Below are 21,686 nucleotides of genomic sequence, written 5' to 3'. Positions count from 1 at the left end.
TACATTGATTAATTCCAAACGTTTTCTTCATACTTATACGGATAATTACATTGATTAATTCCAAACGTTTTCTTCATACTTATACGAACAATTATATTGAACAATTTCAAACATTTTCTTCATACTTATACGAACAATTACATTGATTAATTCCAAACGTTTTCTTCATACTTATACGAACAATTATATTGAACAATTTCAAACATTTTCTTCATACTTATACGAACAATTATATTGATTAATTCCAAACGTTTTCTTCATACTTATACGAACAATTACATTGAACAATTTCAAACATTTTCTTCATACTTATACGAACAATTACATTGATTAATTCCAAACGTTTTCTTCATACTTATACGAACAATTACATTGATTAATTCAAAACGTTTTCTTCATACTTATACGAACAATTACATTGATTAATTCCAAACGTTTTCTTCATACTTATACGAACAATTATATTGAACAATTTCAAACATTTTCTTCATACTTATACGAACAATTACATTGATTAATTCCAAACGTTTTCTTCATACTTATACGAACAATTATATTGAACAATTTCAAACATTTTCTTCATACTTATACGAACAATTATATTGATTAATTCCAAACGTTTTCTTCATACTTATACGAACAATTACATTGAACAATTTCAAACATTTTCTTCATACTTATACGAACAATTACATTGATTAATTCCAAACGTTTTCTTCATACTTATACGAACAATTACATTGATTAATTCAAAACGTTTTCTTCATACTTATACGAACAATTACATTGATTAATTCCAAACGTTTTCTTCATACTTATACGAACAATTATATTGAACAATTTCAAACATTTTCTTCATACTTATACGAACAATTACATTGATTAATTCCAAAAGTTTTCTTCATACTTATACGAACAATTATATTGAACAGTTTCAAACATTTTCTTCATACTTATACGAACAATTACATTGATTAATTCCAAACGTTTTCTTCATACTTATACGAACAATTACATTGAACAATTTCAAACATTTTCTTCATACTTATACAAACGATGACATTAAATACTTATGAACTCACCAGCTTAAATGCTGACCTACACTTTCAAAATAACTTGTATTCTCAGGTCACCAGTAGACAGGTATGATGACCAGGTTTTGCAAAGACAAAGCAGTCAAGACTCGTCTTTTATTTTGATTACTTGTTGTAATGTCTTATTACTATGAAAGAACACACATGTATTAAACTATTACTATTAATGCAATGGACGATGTTGTTGCTTGTTTACTACTTTACATTTGTTGTGATACATTACATGACGTCCTCCGCCCCAGAACGTTTCCGCCGTTCTCGGTTTTGGGGTGTGACAATGATACAAGATAGAAATGAAGAAGAAGAAGAACTTGATGAATCTTCAATGTATTGATGATATTCAATGATGCTCCATAGACAAGATTCCCCCCCCCCCACACACACACACACACTTCTTTTCTATTATGTTCTCTCTCTAGAACAAGATATGAATGAATGAATGAATGCTCCTATAGAAATCCCCTCCCCTCCTAGACTATTTATACATATGGACCGAAAACCCAAGCCTATAACTCAAAGGCTAGATCGAAAACACATGAGTTTTCGGTCCAAGCTACAAATAAACCCAAGATGGTTTTCGGTCCTACACCGAAAACTACAAATGCTTAGAAAAGCAAAGTATAAACCAAATATTAGACCCAACAATCTCCCCCTTGGTTTATAGCTTTATTTTATTTTGACCCAACAAACCCCCCTAGGTTTGTAGCTTGCTTTGCTTGTCAGTCTTCACTTTGAGCTTGGCTTCAGCGTTAATCTTCGATTTCTTCACAACTTCAAGATGAACATATGAATCTTCTAAGTGAGTGACTTCATCTTGAACATTTGGGCTTTTCTTCAAAATTTGACTTTGAACGCACGTTGGGTGTGGAGGCTTCTTGTAATGATTCTCAAAAATCAACACTTTTAGCTTGAGAATCTTCAGAGAGAATAGTAGAGAGACTGATTTTTCTGGATCACTTTAGCAGGTTCATAGATAACAACAAATTGATTGAGGAGGATTCAATGCAATCTATCACATAATCTTCAAGTACAACTTCACCATGCTTCTGGGGTTGAAAGATTGTATGTTGAAAGAATAATTTTCATTTCTTGTTCCTTTGAATGAATATTCTTCGACAATCACGGATGAAGCTTTGGCTCAGAAAATCTCGATACAGTCTCCATGAGTCTTGTCTGCATCTGAATTCACTTTTCAAGACAAACAAAATTTTGAGATAAAAACAAAACTAAAAGAAAACTTAGCACACAATATTTTTGGATTTTTCATATTTTCTGAAAGAAAATAAAACAGAAACAAAAATATTTTTGGATTTTGTTGATTTTTCCGAAAAGGAAATAAAACAAAAATAACACTATTTTTGGATCAAAATGATGTTTAGATGGATAAAGTGTCCAACTTAATCCATTAAGTCCAAGTCTCTAATCTTCATATCTGAATCAAAATGATGTTTAGATGAATAAAGTTTCCAGCTTTATCCACAACAAAGTCACAAACGTTCAAGATCTAAACTTTATGCACTTAAAGTGACCAAAAGCTCATAACACTCAAAACTAGCTAGCTCTAACAATATCATCATGAAGATTCAAACTTTATACATCTAGAAGAAAGATCAAGGTGAACAAAGTCTGGAGCTACAAGCTCCAATGGAACCAACACTTCTTCCATGAGTTCCTTCTTCTCCAAGGTGCACCAAGACCACTCCAAAGCACTTAAAAACACCTTCTTTTTGCTCATAATGATCAATCCATGGTTAGGGTTTCAAGATAAGGTTTTTGAGAGGTGGAGGCTGATAATCGAGTGGGTTTAGGAAAGTTAGGGAGCTTAAATAGAGCTCAAACCACGGAAATAAGGTTTGTGCACGGACTACGTACGCCCTACGTACTCAATTTACGCCTAGTGTACTAGGGATGCCATAGTATGCCCAACGTAATAGGGATGCCCTAGTACGCCCTAGGTACTCCCCGTACGCCTTGCGTACGCAGTTGACCTAGAAATTGCCTAACTTCAAACGGTCGTAACTTCTTCGTTCCAACTCCGTTTTCGATGTTTTTTATATCCACGAAAAGGTATTGAAGAGCTATACAATATTATCTAAATATATTGGACTAAAAACTTCTTGAATAAAAATCTACATTTCATGCAATAACGCAACCTATGACTTTTCCCTTTCTACCCTTCGGCCCAAAACGCAATTCAAGGGTAAAATCTCTTAACGAACATTACCTCCTTCCACAAGGACTAAATTTTGCCTCCTTAAGGCCCAAAACCTTACACAATTGATTTCCGGCCCACGACCCAAAAATGGTAGGAAATAAGATATTACATTTCTCCCCCACTTAAATTAGATTTAGTCCTCGAAATCCCTCTCGATTACGAATTCTAAATCACCTCCAACATATTCTATAAACTCATGGCTATAAGACCGAACTTCTAGTGAGAATCACAGAGCCAATGACTGTCAAAACTACAAACACCAAATCAACTCTATCAATAAGCTTCTCGAGAACGGGAACCCATCAGATCTAAACTTCAGAACCCATAATCCAGGACTGATATTCATCCACTCGTTGAATCCACCCCTTGCCTTTTACTATGATCATCTTCCAACACGCGGAATAAAGTACTCACAACACATCGATTCGTGAATTTCATCCAATTCCAAATCTATAAGATGTACCAAGAACCTTAAATAAACCTTGACTCCCTGACACGGTCTTACCGACCACTACTCCTAGAAGCAAAGATGAGAAATCTAATAATTTTCACATTTGCATCCCACCCTTATCAACCCAACCCTACATGGTCGCTTCATTGATCTATGCCAGAGAAACATAAATAATGAAGAAAGCTGGAGGGAATGAAGAAAGTTGGAGGTGATAACAAAGGGGGTGACGACGGTTTGTGGGTCTAATTCAACGTCGGATCTTGAAGAAGATGTGATGAATATCTTGAGTGTGAATGATGGAAGGGTTTTAAAGGGGATGAGTTATTCATTAATTAATTTTAAATTAAATTATACTAATAAAAACCATTAAAATATTTAATAAATGGTAACATAGTAATTTTATATTAAATTCGTAACAAAATGAAACCATGAGACCACCCATGAAAAAATTGAAACCACATAGATTGTTGGATTAACACATTTTGTAAAGATATCTCAAAAGTGATACTTTTTAGAAACCACAAGGATCATTTATAAAATTTGTCTTATTATATTATACAAAAAGAATACAATGAATCAACTAATAAAACACAAGTGATGTCCTACCTAGGAGGGTTGATGCATCTAGTTTTATACCCATGTGAGGCGTGAAATTGAGAGTTCGATTCTTTTAAACTACCTCTTGTGGTGCCACATGTGAGAATTTTTCCCTGAAAATCCATATAGAAACTGAGTTTACCGTGTAAAGGAGTTCGAACCCGGGGTCCTTGTTGAAATATTGCGAGGAAGTTTCCATTTAATTCGTTTTCCATTTAGAAAAAAAAAACCCTAATAAAACCAATTAGGCAATATAACGATTTATTATTATTTTGATTTGTTTTTTTAAAATAGAATGAATTATTCATATATTTTGTTTTGTAATATGAAAATCTAAATATGAAAAACTCCATTAGTATTATATCATGCCAAAACTTTTATCCACTAATATATATCAATTTAGTTTTGGAAGAAAGGCCGAAGGCAGGATTACTTTCACTTATTCCCGCCAAAAATTCATCATCATCTACCCTATAACTTCATGACTTTATACTGCCTCCCCAAAACAATCATCTTATTTGCGAGTCATTCACAAACAGTCAATTCTCTCTTCCAATCTTCCCGATTTGCATCTTTGTCCCACAAGTCCAACCTGATATCAAAGGTTTACACCATTCGTATTCAGAATGTGATGGATCTGGTTGATCCAACATTGATTATAGTCTCCTTCTTGATTGTATTGTATATCTCGATTTTCTATATTTAAATTAACATTAAACTTGTGTCGATATATGTTATCATTAATTGAGTGGAATTGCAGAGGAAGTGTAAAGCTGTTAAAAGCAAACACTTAACTAGATTAAAGATACATATCAAGTTGTTTTTGGTTTTCTTGTGTGTTAATGGAGTAATATGCATTATTCTTCTTCTTCTAATATTATGTGTGCGTTAATGGTGGATTGCAATAAACTAAGTAATTCCAGGAAGTAAAGGTAGTTATCCTCTAAAATAATTTTATCATTACCTACTAAGCATAAAAATTCAAATTTTTATTTCATGAAATGCTGAACTTTGAAATTGATATTTTATTATGGTGATAATATTTTTTGTTTTTTTAGTGAAGTTTTTCTTTCCTGTAATTTTGTTGGCTTTTTGGTGGTAATTGTTAAGTTTTAAAATTAATATATATATATATATATATATATATATATATATATATATATATATATATATATATATATATATATATATATATATATATATATATATATATATATATCAAGTTTTAATTTTGAAGATAGGGCATCTAATCTAAAGTTATAAGGATATGCACAATGTATGTTATTCTGTGGCATGATATATTAACCTGTAAAAAGTCCCGGTTGTTACAAAACGGGTTCTATGAGGGTCATTTAAAATAAGACCCGGTTCAACATTATAATCAGGGTCATATGACCTTTTCTTTCATTAGGTCTGACAATGGAGCGGGTTTTGACCCTGATCTGATCCAAATCCTTAACAATTAAATGGGTTTGGAGCATAGTTTTTCATCCGTTTACCCATTAACGACCCGTACCCGCTAACCCTTTTATTAAAAGGGTCGGGTATGGATCAGCACCGATCCGCTCTGTTTATAACCCGCCCCATATAAATTTTAGAAATATAAATTTATATTTTATATTGCCTAAAGTTTACATTAAATTCCAATAAAAAATCTAAAGAGAAAATACCAAAGACTAAATTATTTTTACATAGGAGTCAAGGACTCAACTTCTAGACTTCCAGTCTTTTACTCTTCTCCCAAGATTCATGATTTCATTTCATTTATATTTCATCATGTAATCACCAATTTCATTTATAAATCAATAAGGTTATTTATCAACTGGAATAAAGTTTGTAATTTCTATTCTCTATCAATGCAGTCGACGGTCAAAAACCAATCGGAAGTAACTAAAATAATAATTTTAATTCCAATAGAAAGTCCTCGAGTACATAATGTGTTTTCTAAATCAAAACTTAGTTTTATTTAATAAATGTGATTTTATGATTTAAGTAAAATGTGTTTTATTATTCAAAAAACCTACGGGTTACGGGGCGGGTTTGGATATCTGCTGATTCGGTGGATAAGGGTATGGGTTTGATTGTTCAAAACCCTGCGGGTTACGGAGCGGGTTTGGATCGAATTTTGAAATTTGTTAAAAGGGTTTGGATCAAGGTCGATTCGCTCCAAACCCGCCCCATTCCCAGGTCTACCTTTCATTAACCCCGGTTTTTGCACTATAGAATCCAGTTTCTTCAAAAACCCGGTTTTATATAGCGCTGTCATATGTGCCTGTTTGTAGTAGTGATTCATATGTACTAAATAGTGTTCTTTGTTTCCTATTGTTAAGTTCATATAGTTAGTGGACGTAATCTACTATGTTTGCTTGAATTGTAATTGGTTTATGACTATTAAAATATTTATGAGTAGTGATTGACCAAATTAATAAGGTTAGGTTAACAAGGAATAAACTTTAATATGTATGATGGTATTTTAAGACCAATATTTATGCTATATATTTCTCTGTAGTGGTTAAAATATCATTTGGTTTACCGAAAATAACCTTATTTCGTGGTAAATACCATATTTTAATTTGTGAATTTTCGTAAAATGTTTGATGAGATGCTTATAAACATAAGCAACTTCATTGAAATTAAATAAGGTAGTACTAACCAACATGTGGAATATAGCTTAACATATGGCCATATTAGAACCTGAATCATGGACAATGTTGTCGATGTACTCTAAATCTTTATCATTTATTGGGCAATACCAAGTGTAAGATTCCACTACCGGAAACATTTTAGTGAGTTTAAGAATTACCAAGGTTATAGAACTTGTTACCAGGTACTTATTCGGCCGACTACCGAGTAGCAAGTATTCGGGAGTACTTAGGGAGTACTCAGATTCGGTAATTCATGTAGAAATATTTTTTGTGAAATTATATATATATATATATATATATATATATATATATATATATATATATAGGGCCGGTCCGTTGGGTTTCGATGCCTCGGACGATCAATGCTAATAATGCCCTTATGTATCTTTGTCTATTACCATTATATGTGTTGCAAAAATGTGACACAAAGAACTATAATAATAAACAAAAAAAATTACTAAAGGTCACTATTGTTTTTCTATGACATTGAAACTTTGAGATTGAATATGCACATGTCATGCACACTGCAAGCATACAAATTAAGACACTTATAATTGTAGTTTAAGAATGACCTTGATTATTATAGTTTTCCACACTTGAGGTACTAGCAATAAAAAATACTTTAGTCAAATATTTCAAGAATTTAACACTATGAAATAAAGATAAACCAACAAAACATGTTAGCTTATATTCAATAAGTTTTAATAATTGAGTTTACAATGCTTAGAAAGAAATCTACCTCTAGTTTTCTACAAACTTTATGAATACCTTTAAGTAATAAGTTAATGTGGAAAAATCAATGAAAAACAAATATTAACATGGATATCTTAACTTGATATCATTCATGTACATCGCCTACCACAAATATTTTCCTCAAAAACGATCTGCATCTTTTTCACAAACATATATTTTTCAATTCTTTACTATTAAAATAAATTGTTTTTATAAATTTGATAAACAAAGTTGAGGACCATAGTTAGCCACTGTACTCCATGAACTTTCCCATACATTTCATTTAGTACTTTCATCGAACACTTGGAACTCGTCAAAAATTTAAAGCCATAAACTTAAATGTCAGATCCGAAATTAGCATAGTAGACTAACTACACATTCAACATAATCCTTCATCGTCTTTTTCAGTGAAGAAAATCATAGTTTACAATATTCACAGAGAAAAATAGACTATAGATACATACACCACTTGGAACAAACCTGATTCTTCAGCATTTCAACTACTAAAGAAAGAGAAACTTCTCTATCTGAAGAAATCAAAGTTGTACAAATATTTAAAATATAAAATACAAAAAAAAAAAAAAAAAGTAGAAGGCAACTAGAAAGTATGTCCAAGAACACAAATGAAACTATAAAATATTGAATTAGGACTTACAACAAAGGAATAACGAAAAATAGGAGAAACAAGAGTCTCTCCAAGAACTTTAGCATTTAGGAATTAGGATTTAGGAGAACAGGTGAACAGCGAACACAAATCAGATTGAGATAATGAATTAGGATTTAAGAGAAATTTAGAATAACAATTATGAAAAAAATAATACCAGTCTGTATGCCCGTCTCCTCGTTTTCTCCCAGCTCGACGTTTGATGCACTAATCAGGTGTGCTTTTATTTATTTTCTAGTAGTATAATAACTTAATTTTACCGCCTCATGAATGGCGTTTCCTCTTCTCTTTATAGTGGTATTATAGAATGAACACAAAATGAGGCCCAATCTAATCGTATGTGTAACATTAGGTCTAAATAACTGGCTGCCCTCATAAAATTTGCTGCCCTGGGCGATGGCCCAGCTCGCCCTGGGCTTGGGCCGGCCCTATATATATATATATATATATATATATATATATATATATATATATATATATATATATATATATATATATATATATATCAAAATCATAAGTTGATTGAAATATATAACAAAATTAAAGACATGTAAATACACAAAAATTGAAAAACACATAATGGTTTCACTTTCGTGAATAATTACTGAAAATTTAAGTTATATATGTAGTAATAATCACATATGTGTGTGTGTTAAAGAATAAATCATTAAGTTTATTATACATATTAATCGGCGAGTTTTACAACACTGAGAATTACCATTCCAAAGGCTTTGAAAATGTAAGCTCAAAAGAGAGTGATTAATAAGTAGAGAACCTAATAAGTTAGTCGTTGTTGGTCATTTGTTTGAAACCTAGTCTCTATAGCTTTGATTGAAGCATATGAGGTCAAGAACAAAACACAAGAGAACACATTACCTTTTGGTTGACATTGGAAGACGATAATATGTCCCCTCATAGCTAATATATGCAATCACTCTATATTGCAAGATAAAAACAATCTAGTTGAAGTTATGCTATTACAAAGAACATTCTTGGTTTAACTTTGCCATAAAGTTAAATTTGCCATCAAAAATAGATAATTTCCTTATTTCGGGTGACTATACCGAACCCGTTTAACCGGAATCCGAAAAAAAAAAAAAAAAAAAGCATATTATACATAACGTGTAAAAGAATTGTGCTATCCATGAATTTTTTTTATGGGTCCGCCAGTGGCTTGTAACCCTAGGTAATTACCACAATTAGTTATAAATAAGGATGACATTTGGTCTTAAAAACCAATTAAGGATGGTGTTCACATTAATACTTCATGTTTTTTTTTTGCTCTCACTTTCGTGTATGCATTAAAAAAAACTTGTTTGTTCCAATCTCTTAAGATGGTTTTAACTAGTACACGAAATCATACATGTCTTGATTCATTTGTACTTCACAATAATTTTCCATGCATGATTATGCTTATAAAACACTTCGATTCTTCGATTAGATTATATGAGAATCGTTCAAACATCACACAGCACTTCACAAATCATTTCACCATTTGTGCTTCCCATACACCCCCCCATGCTTCCAGCGCTTGCCAAACTTCGCATGCTTAAACTTCCCGTGCTTATATTTACCATGGTGATACCCATAGTTATAACCATAACCATGTGACCCATAGCCATGGTGAGGCATATGATGAGCTCCATAAGAAGCAGCCACTGCAGCTGCACCTCCCGCAAGGAATGTTCCCACTCCATGACCATGCCTTCCATGCCCTATATAAACAACATTTCTTGTGAGAACCATCTTATATATATGCTTCAGTTTCTAAGAATTAGCAAAGCAAGAGAGCTTAATTAAAGAAACAATTACAAGTTACAACGATAATTCCGACATGAGCTAACCTGAATAATACGGAGCTGAAGATGCAGGATAGGCTACCGGAGGATAACCTCCAGCCGGAGGACAAACATGTGGCGGATACCCACCATGATGAGGATAAGCAGCAGGCGGGTACCCTACAGGAGGAGGGTAAGGATACGCAAGAGGAGGATATGCTCCCTGCGGAGGATAATGTCCAGCACCAATAAGATGAGAAAACAGTCCTTTGTCTCCGTCATGTCTATGTCCACCACCCATTGTTTTCAACTTATATGATATTGCCTTATGATCTGAAAGCAACAATCAAAAAATGTGATGAGTTTGTGGAAAAAATATGAATTCTACACCAACATAAACACAACGCTCATTGATAAATAAGAAGTCTGATCAAGCAAACTTGTGAAATATGGAACTACACATATTTAATGTAGACTGATACAAGAAATCTGAGACAAAAAGGAAATTATACGTGACAGATCATAACCACAGAAAGGAGAAGGAGGCGTTGCGATTATAACTTTAGAATTAGCTAGAACAGATATTACTGTTATAGTGCAAGTGTGTAACCAACATGAAAAATTCTGTGAAAATTAAATACTACATCGTATGAAAAACAAGAGATAGAATGATCACTTACCTAATTGGGTAATGTGAATTTAGCAGATTGTTTAGTTTCAGTTGATAAGTAACACTGATCTACTAGAGTTATGTTGTGATTCAATTAATGAATATAGAGTAGTATTAAGAAGGCACGAACCTGTCTTTATTCCACTCACGCGTTGCTCCGACGCTATATATTTGTATAATAAGTATATAACTACATGCGGTAGACTAAGCATCATCCTCATTTTTAAAAAGTAAAACTTTACCATATATATATATATATATATATATATATATATATATATATATATATATATATATATATATATATATATATATATATATATATATATATATATATATATATATATATATGGTAAAGTTTTACTTTTTAAAAATGAGGATGATGCTTAGTCTACCGCATGTAGTTATATACTTATTATACATATATATATATATATATATATATATATATATATAGAGAGAGAGAGAGAGAGAGAGAGAGAGAGAGAGGTTCTTTTGAAAACCAATGGATTTATGAGAACTTATGAACTTATAATCAACTTATCATTTTTTAACACTAAAAACATCAATCTTCTCCAAATTATACGTCTAAGTCATATGTAAGCTAAAAAAAAATTCAACGATCTTTTTTTTGATTTTTTTATATAATTGCTGATGAACACAATCAGCAACTGTATGGACTGTTGATAAGCACAATCAGCAGTCATATAGACAATTGATTGTTCAACAGCAGTCCATATGGTTGCTGATTGTGCACATCCGCAGTCTATATGACTACTGATTGTGCTAATCAACAGTCCGTACAACTGTTGATCGTGCATGCATGCGAATTTCAAAAATAATAAAAAAAAATTATTAAACCTTTTTTTAGCCTAAATATGACTTAGATGTACCATTTTGAGAAACATTTAATATACATCTAATTAATATTAAATTCCTATTGGTGCATTCTAACACATAATAGATGTGAGAGACATTTAAACTACCTCTTTCTCTCTCTCTCTCATATATATATATATATATATATATATATATATATATATATATATATATATATATATATATATATATATATATATATATATATATATATATTGGTACATCTATCTTTTTTTATAATTAATTAGTTATGTTAACCAAAAACTAGCGAGTAGTTACATAATATGAGGAATTAATTGTGGGTTCTTTTTGGATATTTATGAATCAAACTGTTACATAATATAAGAAATTAATTATGGTTTCTTAAGCTAATCCATCCAACAAATTAACAAGGAATTTGCTACATCTATAAGAAATTTGGAAAAAAAAGCACTAACCGAATAAAAAATACCTTTATTTCTCATCCTTTTATCCTTGAAGATTACATTATTATTTTTATAAAACAATAAAACCATCCTAAGGTTCTGTTTTATAGTTTTTGTCTGAAAAAATATTGTTTAAAAAGTTATGTCTGAGAAAGTTTTCTGAATGATAAAGAAACTATGTTGTTTGATTATACAACTAATTAGTTATGCTGAATAATGAAAAATGATTATATTACCCTATTGTTCTATACTGTGATGAATGAAGTTGCTGAATAATTATAAACACATACAAATTGTCATATAAAATCAAAATTACACAATAATTATTCAAAAATCCAAATACAAATTGTCATACGAAGTAATTAAACATGAATCAATTAAAATCTCAATAGAATGTCGATTTGATTGTTTTTAGTTTATTGTTTTTCAAGTTTTTGGAAAGGGAACTTCCTTAACGAGGGTTTCCAGGCCAGTTTTTGCGCACCGACTAATCCCCCGTTGCAAACATAAGACTTTGTCTCATGTCTTGGAGTCATGCAGGCAAACATCCATGGTCACAAGGGTTGAGTGGTGTCAGGATTTGAACATGAATCAATAGGTTATCTACCATATTTTCTTAATGTGTTACTAAGTCATTACAACCCAAGTGGTTTATTGTTTTCAAGCTAATGTTACATTGTTATTCTTTCTAGCTATTTTACTTTTTTTTTATAACCAAATGTTTGATTTTTAACCCAGTTTATATCTGATAGTGTTGGGATGGATGAGATTTTTTTTTTAATAAATTCGGATGGTGGTGGTGTTGTCCAAAAAAATAAAATAATTAATCCAATACAAATAAATTAAAAAAATTACCTAAAAGAAATTTATAATCCAATAAAGTCATATCTCCTTATTCTAATAAATGATTAAGTTTATTCTCCTATTGACAAGTGTCATACTTTTAGAACTCTTCATTAATATTATATGTTGCCTATCATGCCACTTGTCAGCCTATTAGTTATCAATTTCAAATTTCAAATTTCAAATTTCTCACTCTAATTACATTAAATTAATAATTGATTCTCAATTTTAAATTTTAAATTTTTTCATTCTAATTATCTTAAACTAATAACATTATATTAAAAAATAAAATAAACTTAATACAAATTATAAGGTGATATAAATTCACGTATTTATTTAATTCAACGGTTATTATTTTATATAACTAAAAAAATATCTTTTAAACAATAATTTATTTAAAATAACTGGCTAATAATTTTGATTTTTTAATATAAAAGTTTAATTAATTTTATAATCTTAACTCTCGCGGCTTATAAACAAGTTTATTAATATATAAATATTATATATTATAAATTATATTTATTAATATATAATAATCTGGTACAAAAGTAATAATCCAATAAAAAAGAAATTAATAAAATATACTTAAAAAATTAATAATAAAAAAGTGATGTTTGGAACACAATTCTCATATTTATAATATATAAATATTATATTATATATTATAATGTTCAGATTGGTAAGTGATCTCGATTTAAAAGGCAAATCATCTGAAAACCTGATAATCAATCAAAAAGTCTGGAAAGATAAAGAATTATTATATCAAATTACTATAACTTGTTCTACAGATCCACTCGGAGAGTTTGAGGAGTGTGGCACGGGTTACTTTAGTGCCATAGTAAAAATAGCTCGGAAACATTGTTTATTGAGAGTTACACCGGTGATATATCAAATGATATCACCATAAACAGGCTAAGAAATTTTTTTATGAAATACTAAAATTTGCCCTCTTAGTTCGTTTTTATTATCAAATAAACAACGATTTTTTTAAAGAGTTTTAGTTACAAGCCAACTTATAGCATAAATAAACCACTTACTACAACTAACAACATTAATTTGATTCGAACAAAATGGACAATCGTATTAGAGCAAAGAGGGTATAAACATAATAAACTCATTTCCACTTCTTTCCATACTTCCCTCCATGCTTGCCAAACTTCCCATGTTTACCAAACTTCCCGTGCTTAAACTTACCATGGTGCTGTCCATAGCCACCATAGCCATGAGCTCCATAACCATGGGAACCATATCCATGTGACACATGATGCGCGCCATATGCAGCAGCCCCAAGTGCTGCCCCACCAGCTAGGAATCCCATACCATGTCCTCCATGACCACCATGCCCTGTTGAGGATTTCTCATGAGGACAACTTACAATTTCAATTTACAAGTAAAAATTTTCAAGAAAGAAAGACCATATTTTCTATTGCACACGATCTATATTCTCGTCTTCTTATCAATTCAATTCATGGTGTCAAGAATAAGCAAAAATGCTCTATGGGAACTAACCTGAATGATAGGGAGCTGATGAACCAGGATATGCATGTGGTGGATATCCACCAGCACCACCGTGTGATGGATATCCACCATATGGGGGATAACCAGCTTGAGGGTATCCCCCAGAAGGATAACCATACCCTTGAGGAGGGTATGTTGTATGTTGTGGGGGATAGTGTCCACCACCACCACCATATCCACCAAGAATCGGGAAGAGTCCTTTCTCTCCGTTATGTTTGTTGTACCCATCCATGTTTTTCACCTTGATGCTACTTTGACAAAAACTGGAATGGACAAGAACATATATATGAGATGATATTACAAAAGGAAATTCAAAGGTTGCCATTTAAAGAAACACACATGCAAACCTAGATAAAGGAAAACCATATGATAATTGTAACTAAGGGGTTGGGTCTTTTAGCATAATTAACAAAAATATATATCATGATAGTATGATTAACATGCAAAATACATATAAAAATGAGAGATTTGATACCTAACGAAATTGAGTGTTTTATGATTTCAATTTTGTAGGTTAAAGCTATGATACAAGTTGCAAGAGATATAGAGAAGGGCAAACTGTTATATAGGAAAGCGGGAATCTGATTCACGCGTTGCTTAGTTTCCTAATATATATATAGATGGAGAACAAAACATGTGGTGAATATATCTCATCACTTATATATAAACAATTATGTTTATTCTCTTCACATTTATGGCCGACGACAAGAACCCGTCTGTAATATATTAAACTATTTTACAGTTTTTACATACAATTAATTTAATTATTAATAATTACTGTAGTTTTAAATCACGAAAGCAAAAGAAAAAATAGAATACAAGAGGACTATAAAACGTATCATACTATCATAGTGACATAGAAAACAAGTCGGGATAATACTGTCTCATACATAAGTGGACCAAAGCCCATAACTTTAAAAGAAACCGAAGTTTGTTGATTAAGCTATGGGCCAGTAGCCCAGTATCACAAATACAATATAACAAATACGAAAGACACTTTTTTTTGTTTCTATTAAATTAGTCTTAATCGATAATTATTCTATAACTTATGGTAATTATTGTTTTTATAAAATATAAATATATTATTAGAAGCCCTAATATAAGATATATATTTGGAGTCCATTAATTTCTCTCCAAAAAAGCTCTTATGGAGAGATGGAATACTCCATCATATATAAAGACATAAAGGCCGTGTCACACCGATATGAGATATACTTACACTCTCTCTCGGAGACAAAAGTTTGATGAGGTCAGGCAATGATGTGTTAAGCCACAGAGATACAAATGTGGGCTTTGATACCATATAAGATATATGTGGAGTCCAAGATTGTCATAGTATGATGATCTTTATGGTAGGAAGAAGTCCTATTATGACGATCTTTGAGGTGTTAGAAAGAAAGAAGAAATTGCTTAAGAAATAGAAGAGGGTATGATCAGACGGTATTTTCAAATAGCATGAGAGATAAATGTTGTTGTTGACTTTGTATTAAGAATGTGTAACTGGTTGTCAGCTTAATTTCTTGTTTTTTCTAGGTTTTGGATTCTAGAAGATTGACTCTAGAAAAAGGAATATGTATTTGACTTGACTTTTCTTGGAAGGATACGAGTTTGGCAACATTTTTTGTTTTAGAAAGGATTTTTACAAAATAAAAGGCAATAAGATGAGTTTCGTGATGTAAGAATAAATACATTTCAATGTGGAAAGTAAGGTTGCACCAATTAGATAAGGCACCTCCGACGATCGCAAGGATTATAGAATGTAACCGGAGGTTGTGGTCGGTGGCAGCACAATTTTTTGCACCAAATGTTGTGATACCATGAAAGATATTAACTTGTCTATAAAAGGTTTAGACAGTGTTTGGTGTGTCACAACTAACTGATAAGCTAGGTTTTTTTTTTTTTTTTAGCTTTTTTAAACTGTCTTCTTTATAAGCCAAAAATTAGCTATAAGCTAGTTTACTTTAAAAAATAAAAAAAAAAAATAAAAAAATAAAAAAAAACTAGTTTGACTCTATTTTCAAGAGTTTTTTTGAAATATTCCAAACATACCCTTAATTAATTATAGGAAACTCGTTATCTTAAATCTCTTTTATGTCATTTTACATCTTCCATCTAGTTTATCAAATAGTTTTATGAAACGTTATTTTTTATCCGCTAACTTTCAACTAACAGCTAACTTTCAGTTATAACTATCAACTAACTTTTAAGCTATTATGCTAAACATAGCCTCAAAGTTTGATTACATCGTGTGTCATGTTTGTGGTACGGGGGTGGAGTCTACTACGCATACTCTTTTTTTGTATGTTGTTTGTTCTGAGGTGTGGACGACAATAGTTATGTGGTGTGTGATAGTTGTTCCCCAAGTTTGATTGATTTCAGAATGGCTTTCTTAGGTTGATAATTGTCGGCTAGCATAGTGGTGGACAAGAAGGCTAAAAGTAGTATGGATCACTTGGTGTTGGATGTTATGGATCGAGCAAGAAAGCATGCGAAAAATGGTTTAGGTCCCGTTTGATAGTTTCTGTCTGGGAAAGTGTTGTCTGGTAAACTGTTGTCTGAGAAAGTTTTCTGACTGTGAAAGAAAACATGATGTTTGATTGTACATCTGATTGACTGTGCTGAATGATGAAAAAAAGTAATAATTCAATAAAAAATAAATTTAAAAGAAGTTATTTAAAAAAGTTAATAATCCAATAAAGAAAGGATGAGGCGGGGTTTTGTGTATAATTGTCTTTCCAGCCCATTCAGCCAGAAAGATATAATTTTGAGGCTTTCTGGGAAAGACATATCTTATCGGGAAAGACCCCTTCTTTTGTGCAAATCAAACAGTCTTTCCGGTCCATTCAGCCAGAAAGATCTGTTTGGACCTTGAAAGATGCGTATCAAACAGGGCCTTAGTCGATAGTATAATTATGTGCTGCTTTAATTGGTATAATAGCAACAACCCTAAATGTAATGTTCATTAAGTTGATGGGCTTAAAGTCTCGTAATTTATTTTAGTCTACTTTTTGCTAGATTGTGGTTTTTTAACATGGTTGTTCAAGAAAAATGGTTTCCTTTTTCTCATTAATCATAATGGGTATTTATGGAGTACAAAAGATAATCCAAGAAGCTATGAAAATCATTAACATGAAAACTATGAACTGTTTGTATGAAACTTTAGTTTAAAAAAAAAAAAAAAAAACACACTCCAAAAAAAGGGTTTTGTTTGGCAGCATGTACTTTTAGTTTTTGTTTAAAACAAAAGGCAATATCCAAATCTACTTTAAATAGTTTTTATGAACTTTTAGCTTTAAGTTTTTAATTAATTTTACATATTTAAAAACTAACATCTATTTTTGCTAAACTTTTCATATAAATAAAAGTTATAACTTTCATCTACAAACTATATTTTCTAGATAACCAGTTACAAACTAATTTTGTGAAACACTCCCTAATAACTAATACTATCTAATACTTAAATAATTTTTAGTCATCGTCAACATCCTTATTCAATTTATAAGATTTTGAGAATTTAATGCATATGTTTAACAATTATCCGGATATATAACTTTCTAAATTATTTTTAGAACCGAACTGAATGATGTTCAAGAAAATTTTAGATTATATATGGCATTATGTATTACGTTTTGATTTGGTATGTATAGAAGAACTTTAGATAACCATGTCAATATTATCAAATTTTGTCGACTACCATTATTAAGGGGTGCTTCAATTTTTTTATTTAAAAACTATTAGTTTCTAGGATATTAAAAAGGAATGTAAAAAAAAACTTGGATTATCTTCTCCTATCAAAATGTAATAAGTTGATAAATTATTTTTTAATGGTTGACAATTGTGCTTATACATGTAAAAAAATGTAATAAAAAAATAACTTATTGAAAACTCTTTAAATAAGTTAATAAGTTACGAAGAGCTAACTTATAATTCTTTTTTTTTATTTAAATCAATAAGTGTTTGAAATACATTAAACTCCTTATTACCAACCGCAATAAGGCGGTAAACACTTCAAATAAGCAAAATCCCAAACACTCTTACGTTATAGAAAATATTAATCCCTATAAAGGTTTATGAAGTATTAATTTGTGTTTTGTTATAACTTTTATTAATTTGTTTTAAAGTTAAATAAAGATTTGAAAAAAATTTAGTCCCAAAAACATTATTTTTTTTAATAGCGGAAGATTTTATTAAGAAAATGATCTTGCAAGATGGTCGAAATACACAACTACTACTATTACTATAATTTTAGTGAGGCTTGGCCTCTTTCCCAAGAAGTACACATTTACTAAATACAATATGAAATACGAGAATTGCACAATTCTATCAAGTTCAAACTAAACATTTTGGCCTAATGCTTTATCCAATATATGATGTAAGTTGCAAGTCTTCCACCAATTTCGAAATATAGGATTTCGCCTTGTTAAACACAGACAATGGAATTTCTCTTTTTCCAAATGATCCACAATAATAAGTATCATAAAGCTCCCATAAGCTTAGACTTTTCATTATTACCGGGTGAGTCATACAACTCCTTCAAGAGCTCTAACCAAGACAAAAGAGGTGCAGATTAGGGTTGAGCTAATAGACCGTTTTACTGAATCTAATCGGGCCACATACACACCAGCAGTTCGATGATTGATTCCCTTAAAATGCCCTCATCAGTTCTTTGTACTTGAGGGTTTGATCCAGCTTGTGAAAGGTCATCACTTAAACCCCATAAAATAATCCTCTAATTACAATTCAAATCAGAAAATCGGTACTCCCCCAACTTACTGTCGATAGATGTTTTGCCCTCCCTAACCCAAAAAATCGATAGCTCTCAAAAATTAACCAATACTTGTATAAATAATCAAGTTGCTTTACTCATTGTTGTGTATTAATAGAAATTGGGTTCCTTATAATTCTTTAGTATAAATTACTCGTGTTTGCTCTTAGGATGATGATTGGAGTTGTATTGTTTGATTAAATGTTGTTGTAATGTTATATTGTTTATGATTTTTATGTTTAGAATGATGATATCACTTATGAGAATACTAAAAAATAAGGCAATGTGGAACAAATGAATAAACGATAACAAAAACCCAATTAAGGGAATAAGATTTCGGATAGTTGGAAGTACTTTGATGTGGTCTACATACAAGACAAGGATGGAGTTGAATGGAAGAATGGAAAATACAAGTTTTTCTCCATTTCTCCATGATGCTTAAAGATGATATATAGAAGAATGGTATGACTAACTTAACAAAACATTTTCCTAATTAAAAAAAATCCGTAAACTAATATGAAAAAACAAAGTGCATTGCAATTAAGGAAAGATGTTAATGGGGAGGGAAGTGTATTACATGCAAGCATGATGAAAAAAATATCAATTTTTTTATTAAATTTGTTTGTTATAGATATTTTTATGGAGTATACTAGTGCACTAAAATGGAAGTTTCGTTTTCCATCAAGAACCAAAGTTATTAAGGATATTACAAATTACTACATCGAATAAATAAATAAATCGGTTAATCACTTAAGTAGTCCAACGTATACGTTACATTTGACTACGAATAATTAGAAAAACTTAAGGATCAACTATATGGGTGTCACGGCACATCTTATAGATGATGACCGGGTTATGCACAAAATAATTATTAATTTAAGACCCATTGAAAGTCATAACGGGGGGATGTGGTGTGTGAGGTATTAGATTGTATACGCAATTGGGGGATTAAGAATGTGATGAGTATGACGGTTAACTATGTGTCTTGAAATGATGTGGAAATTGAGTTTTTCGATCAAAAAGTTGTCAAGTGTGTATATGAACTAAGTTGCATGACTCGTATTCTTAATATTATTGCCAAAGATGCCTTAAAAGAAAACAAACCGCCATCGCCTAACTAAAAACTCAACTTTACTAGGAGTTCGAGATGAAAGGCTTATGTACGCAAAGAAAATTCATGATATGAAGATTTCAAGAAATCAATCCATGTGTAGGTTATATTAAAACTAATGTAGATAAATCAAAAAAATCTTACACCTGCTCAACATGAAAAAATGTCAAACCATTAAACACACCAGTTGTTGGATATTTCTAATTATCTTTCAAACTTTCTCCTGTATTAAATCAGGAAATTAATCAAATGTTTAAGGTTCCATAGTAAGGTACAATTTGATCATTAATGTATGTAATGGTTTGCTCTTGGCCAAATTTATCATATGCTTAGTGTGTAAGTCATTTTACATCTAACCCAAGCAAGGAACATTAGAAAGTCATTTAATGGATCTTTCAGTACATTAAAGGTAATTCTAAGACATTTTGGAATTTGTGAAATCAACTTCGTGGTTAGTTTGGTATGTCGATTCTCTTTATGTCATCTCTCTTGAAAAAGAAAGATCACTCACATGTAAATAAACTACATGGATTAGAGGGTTTTGTGACCTGGAAATCTACTTTACAATCTATCGTTTATTTGTTTGTTATAAGCGAAATAGATCGCTATTTTGGAACCATGTTAATAAACTACATGAATTAGAGGGTTTTGTTTTAAGTTATGTGGTGATTTATCATGCATCATAATTTATGCAACAATGTTGTGTTCCTTACAAAGGATTCAATGTTTCGTAAGAAAACTAAGTCTATTGACATACGACACCATTACATTAAATATTTAATTGTCTAAAGTAGTATCAAGGCGAGCATGATTGATACCAATGATAATCTTGTCGATATTATGACAGAGTTGATTACGACTACCAAATTTTCAAGTTTGGTTGGTATTCAATTTTAAGTGTTATGGACTTTTGGCACTATATATTTCTCAAATTATTATGAAGGATGAAGGGTTGTTTGTTGAGATTGCTTTCATCCTAATGCTCTGATGTAGCACCTGGTTCCTGGTACGTAAAATCTATCTAAGTATTTTCATTTTTAGCCTTGGACTCGGCGAGTTGTAGGCCCGACTCGCCGAGTAGAGACGGGTTTGGGAGCACGTTTAAGTTGGCGACTCGGCGAGTCCCAGCTGTCTGATGAAACCCTAAATTTCAAGGGTTTGCACCCTATTTAAACCCTCTTATCCGCCCCCAAGCTCGCCCCCTTCACCCTCAGAGCTCTATACTTCGTCCAAGCCTTGTTCCTTGTGAGTTTGAAGCATTTTGGTGTGTTTTCTTGAAGTTTTAGAGAGGGGAGGAGA

The 21,686-nt window shown here is 31.2% G+C and overlaps 2 protein-coding genes across 3 annotated transcripts; both read right to left on the bottom strand.

The window, feature by feature from the left end:
• Positions 1-9,695: 9,695 nt before the first annotated feature.
• Positions 9,696-11,081, bottom strand: LOC145062573 (glycine-rich protein A3-like). Of its 2 annotated transcripts, none has more exons than XM_079010157.1 (3): positions 10,977-11,081; positions 10,243-10,509; positions 9,696-10,113 (listed from the first exon to the last, which is right to left on the bottom strand). In XM_079010157.1, the coding sequence occupies exons 1-3, from the start codon at positions 11,065-11,067 to the stop codon at positions 9,887-9,889; spliced, it is 585 nt and encodes a 194-aa protein (XP_078866283.1). In that variant the 5' UTR covers positions 11,068-11,081; the 3' UTR covers positions 9,696-9,886. The 2 variants fall into 2 exon arrangements, with proteins under 2 accessions (XP_078866283.1, XP_078866284.1); XM_079010158.1 differs by having other exon boundaries at positions 10,857-10,981.
• Positions 11,082-14,030: 2,949 nt separating this feature from the next.
• On the bottom strand, positions 14,031-15,124 carry LOC145062575 (uncharacterized). Its single transcript, XM_079010159.1, has 3 exons — positions 14,987-15,124; positions 14,503-14,774; positions 14,031-14,337 (listed from the first exon to the last, which is right to left on the bottom strand). Exons 2-3 carry the CDS (start codon positions 14,741-14,743, stop codon positions 14,108-14,110), a joined length of 471 nt encoding a protein of 156 aa, XP_078866285.1. The 5' UTR covers positions 14,744-14,774; positions 14,987-15,124; the 3' UTR covers positions 14,031-14,107.
• Positions 15,125-21,686: the final 6,562 nt, after the last annotated feature.

Source organism: Lactuca serriola, chromosome 7 (genome assembly GCF_051521515.1).
Source record: "Lactuca serriola cultivar US96UC23 chromosome 7, Lser_US96UC23_V15, whole genome shotgun sequence".
Classification (NCBI taxonomy): Eukaryota; Viridiplantae; Streptophyta; class Magnoliopsida; order Asterales; family Asteraceae; genus Lactuca; species Lactuca serriola.
The sequence above is the reverse complement of the archived record's forward strand: the minus strand, read 5'-3'. Positions and strand labels throughout refer to the sequence as shown.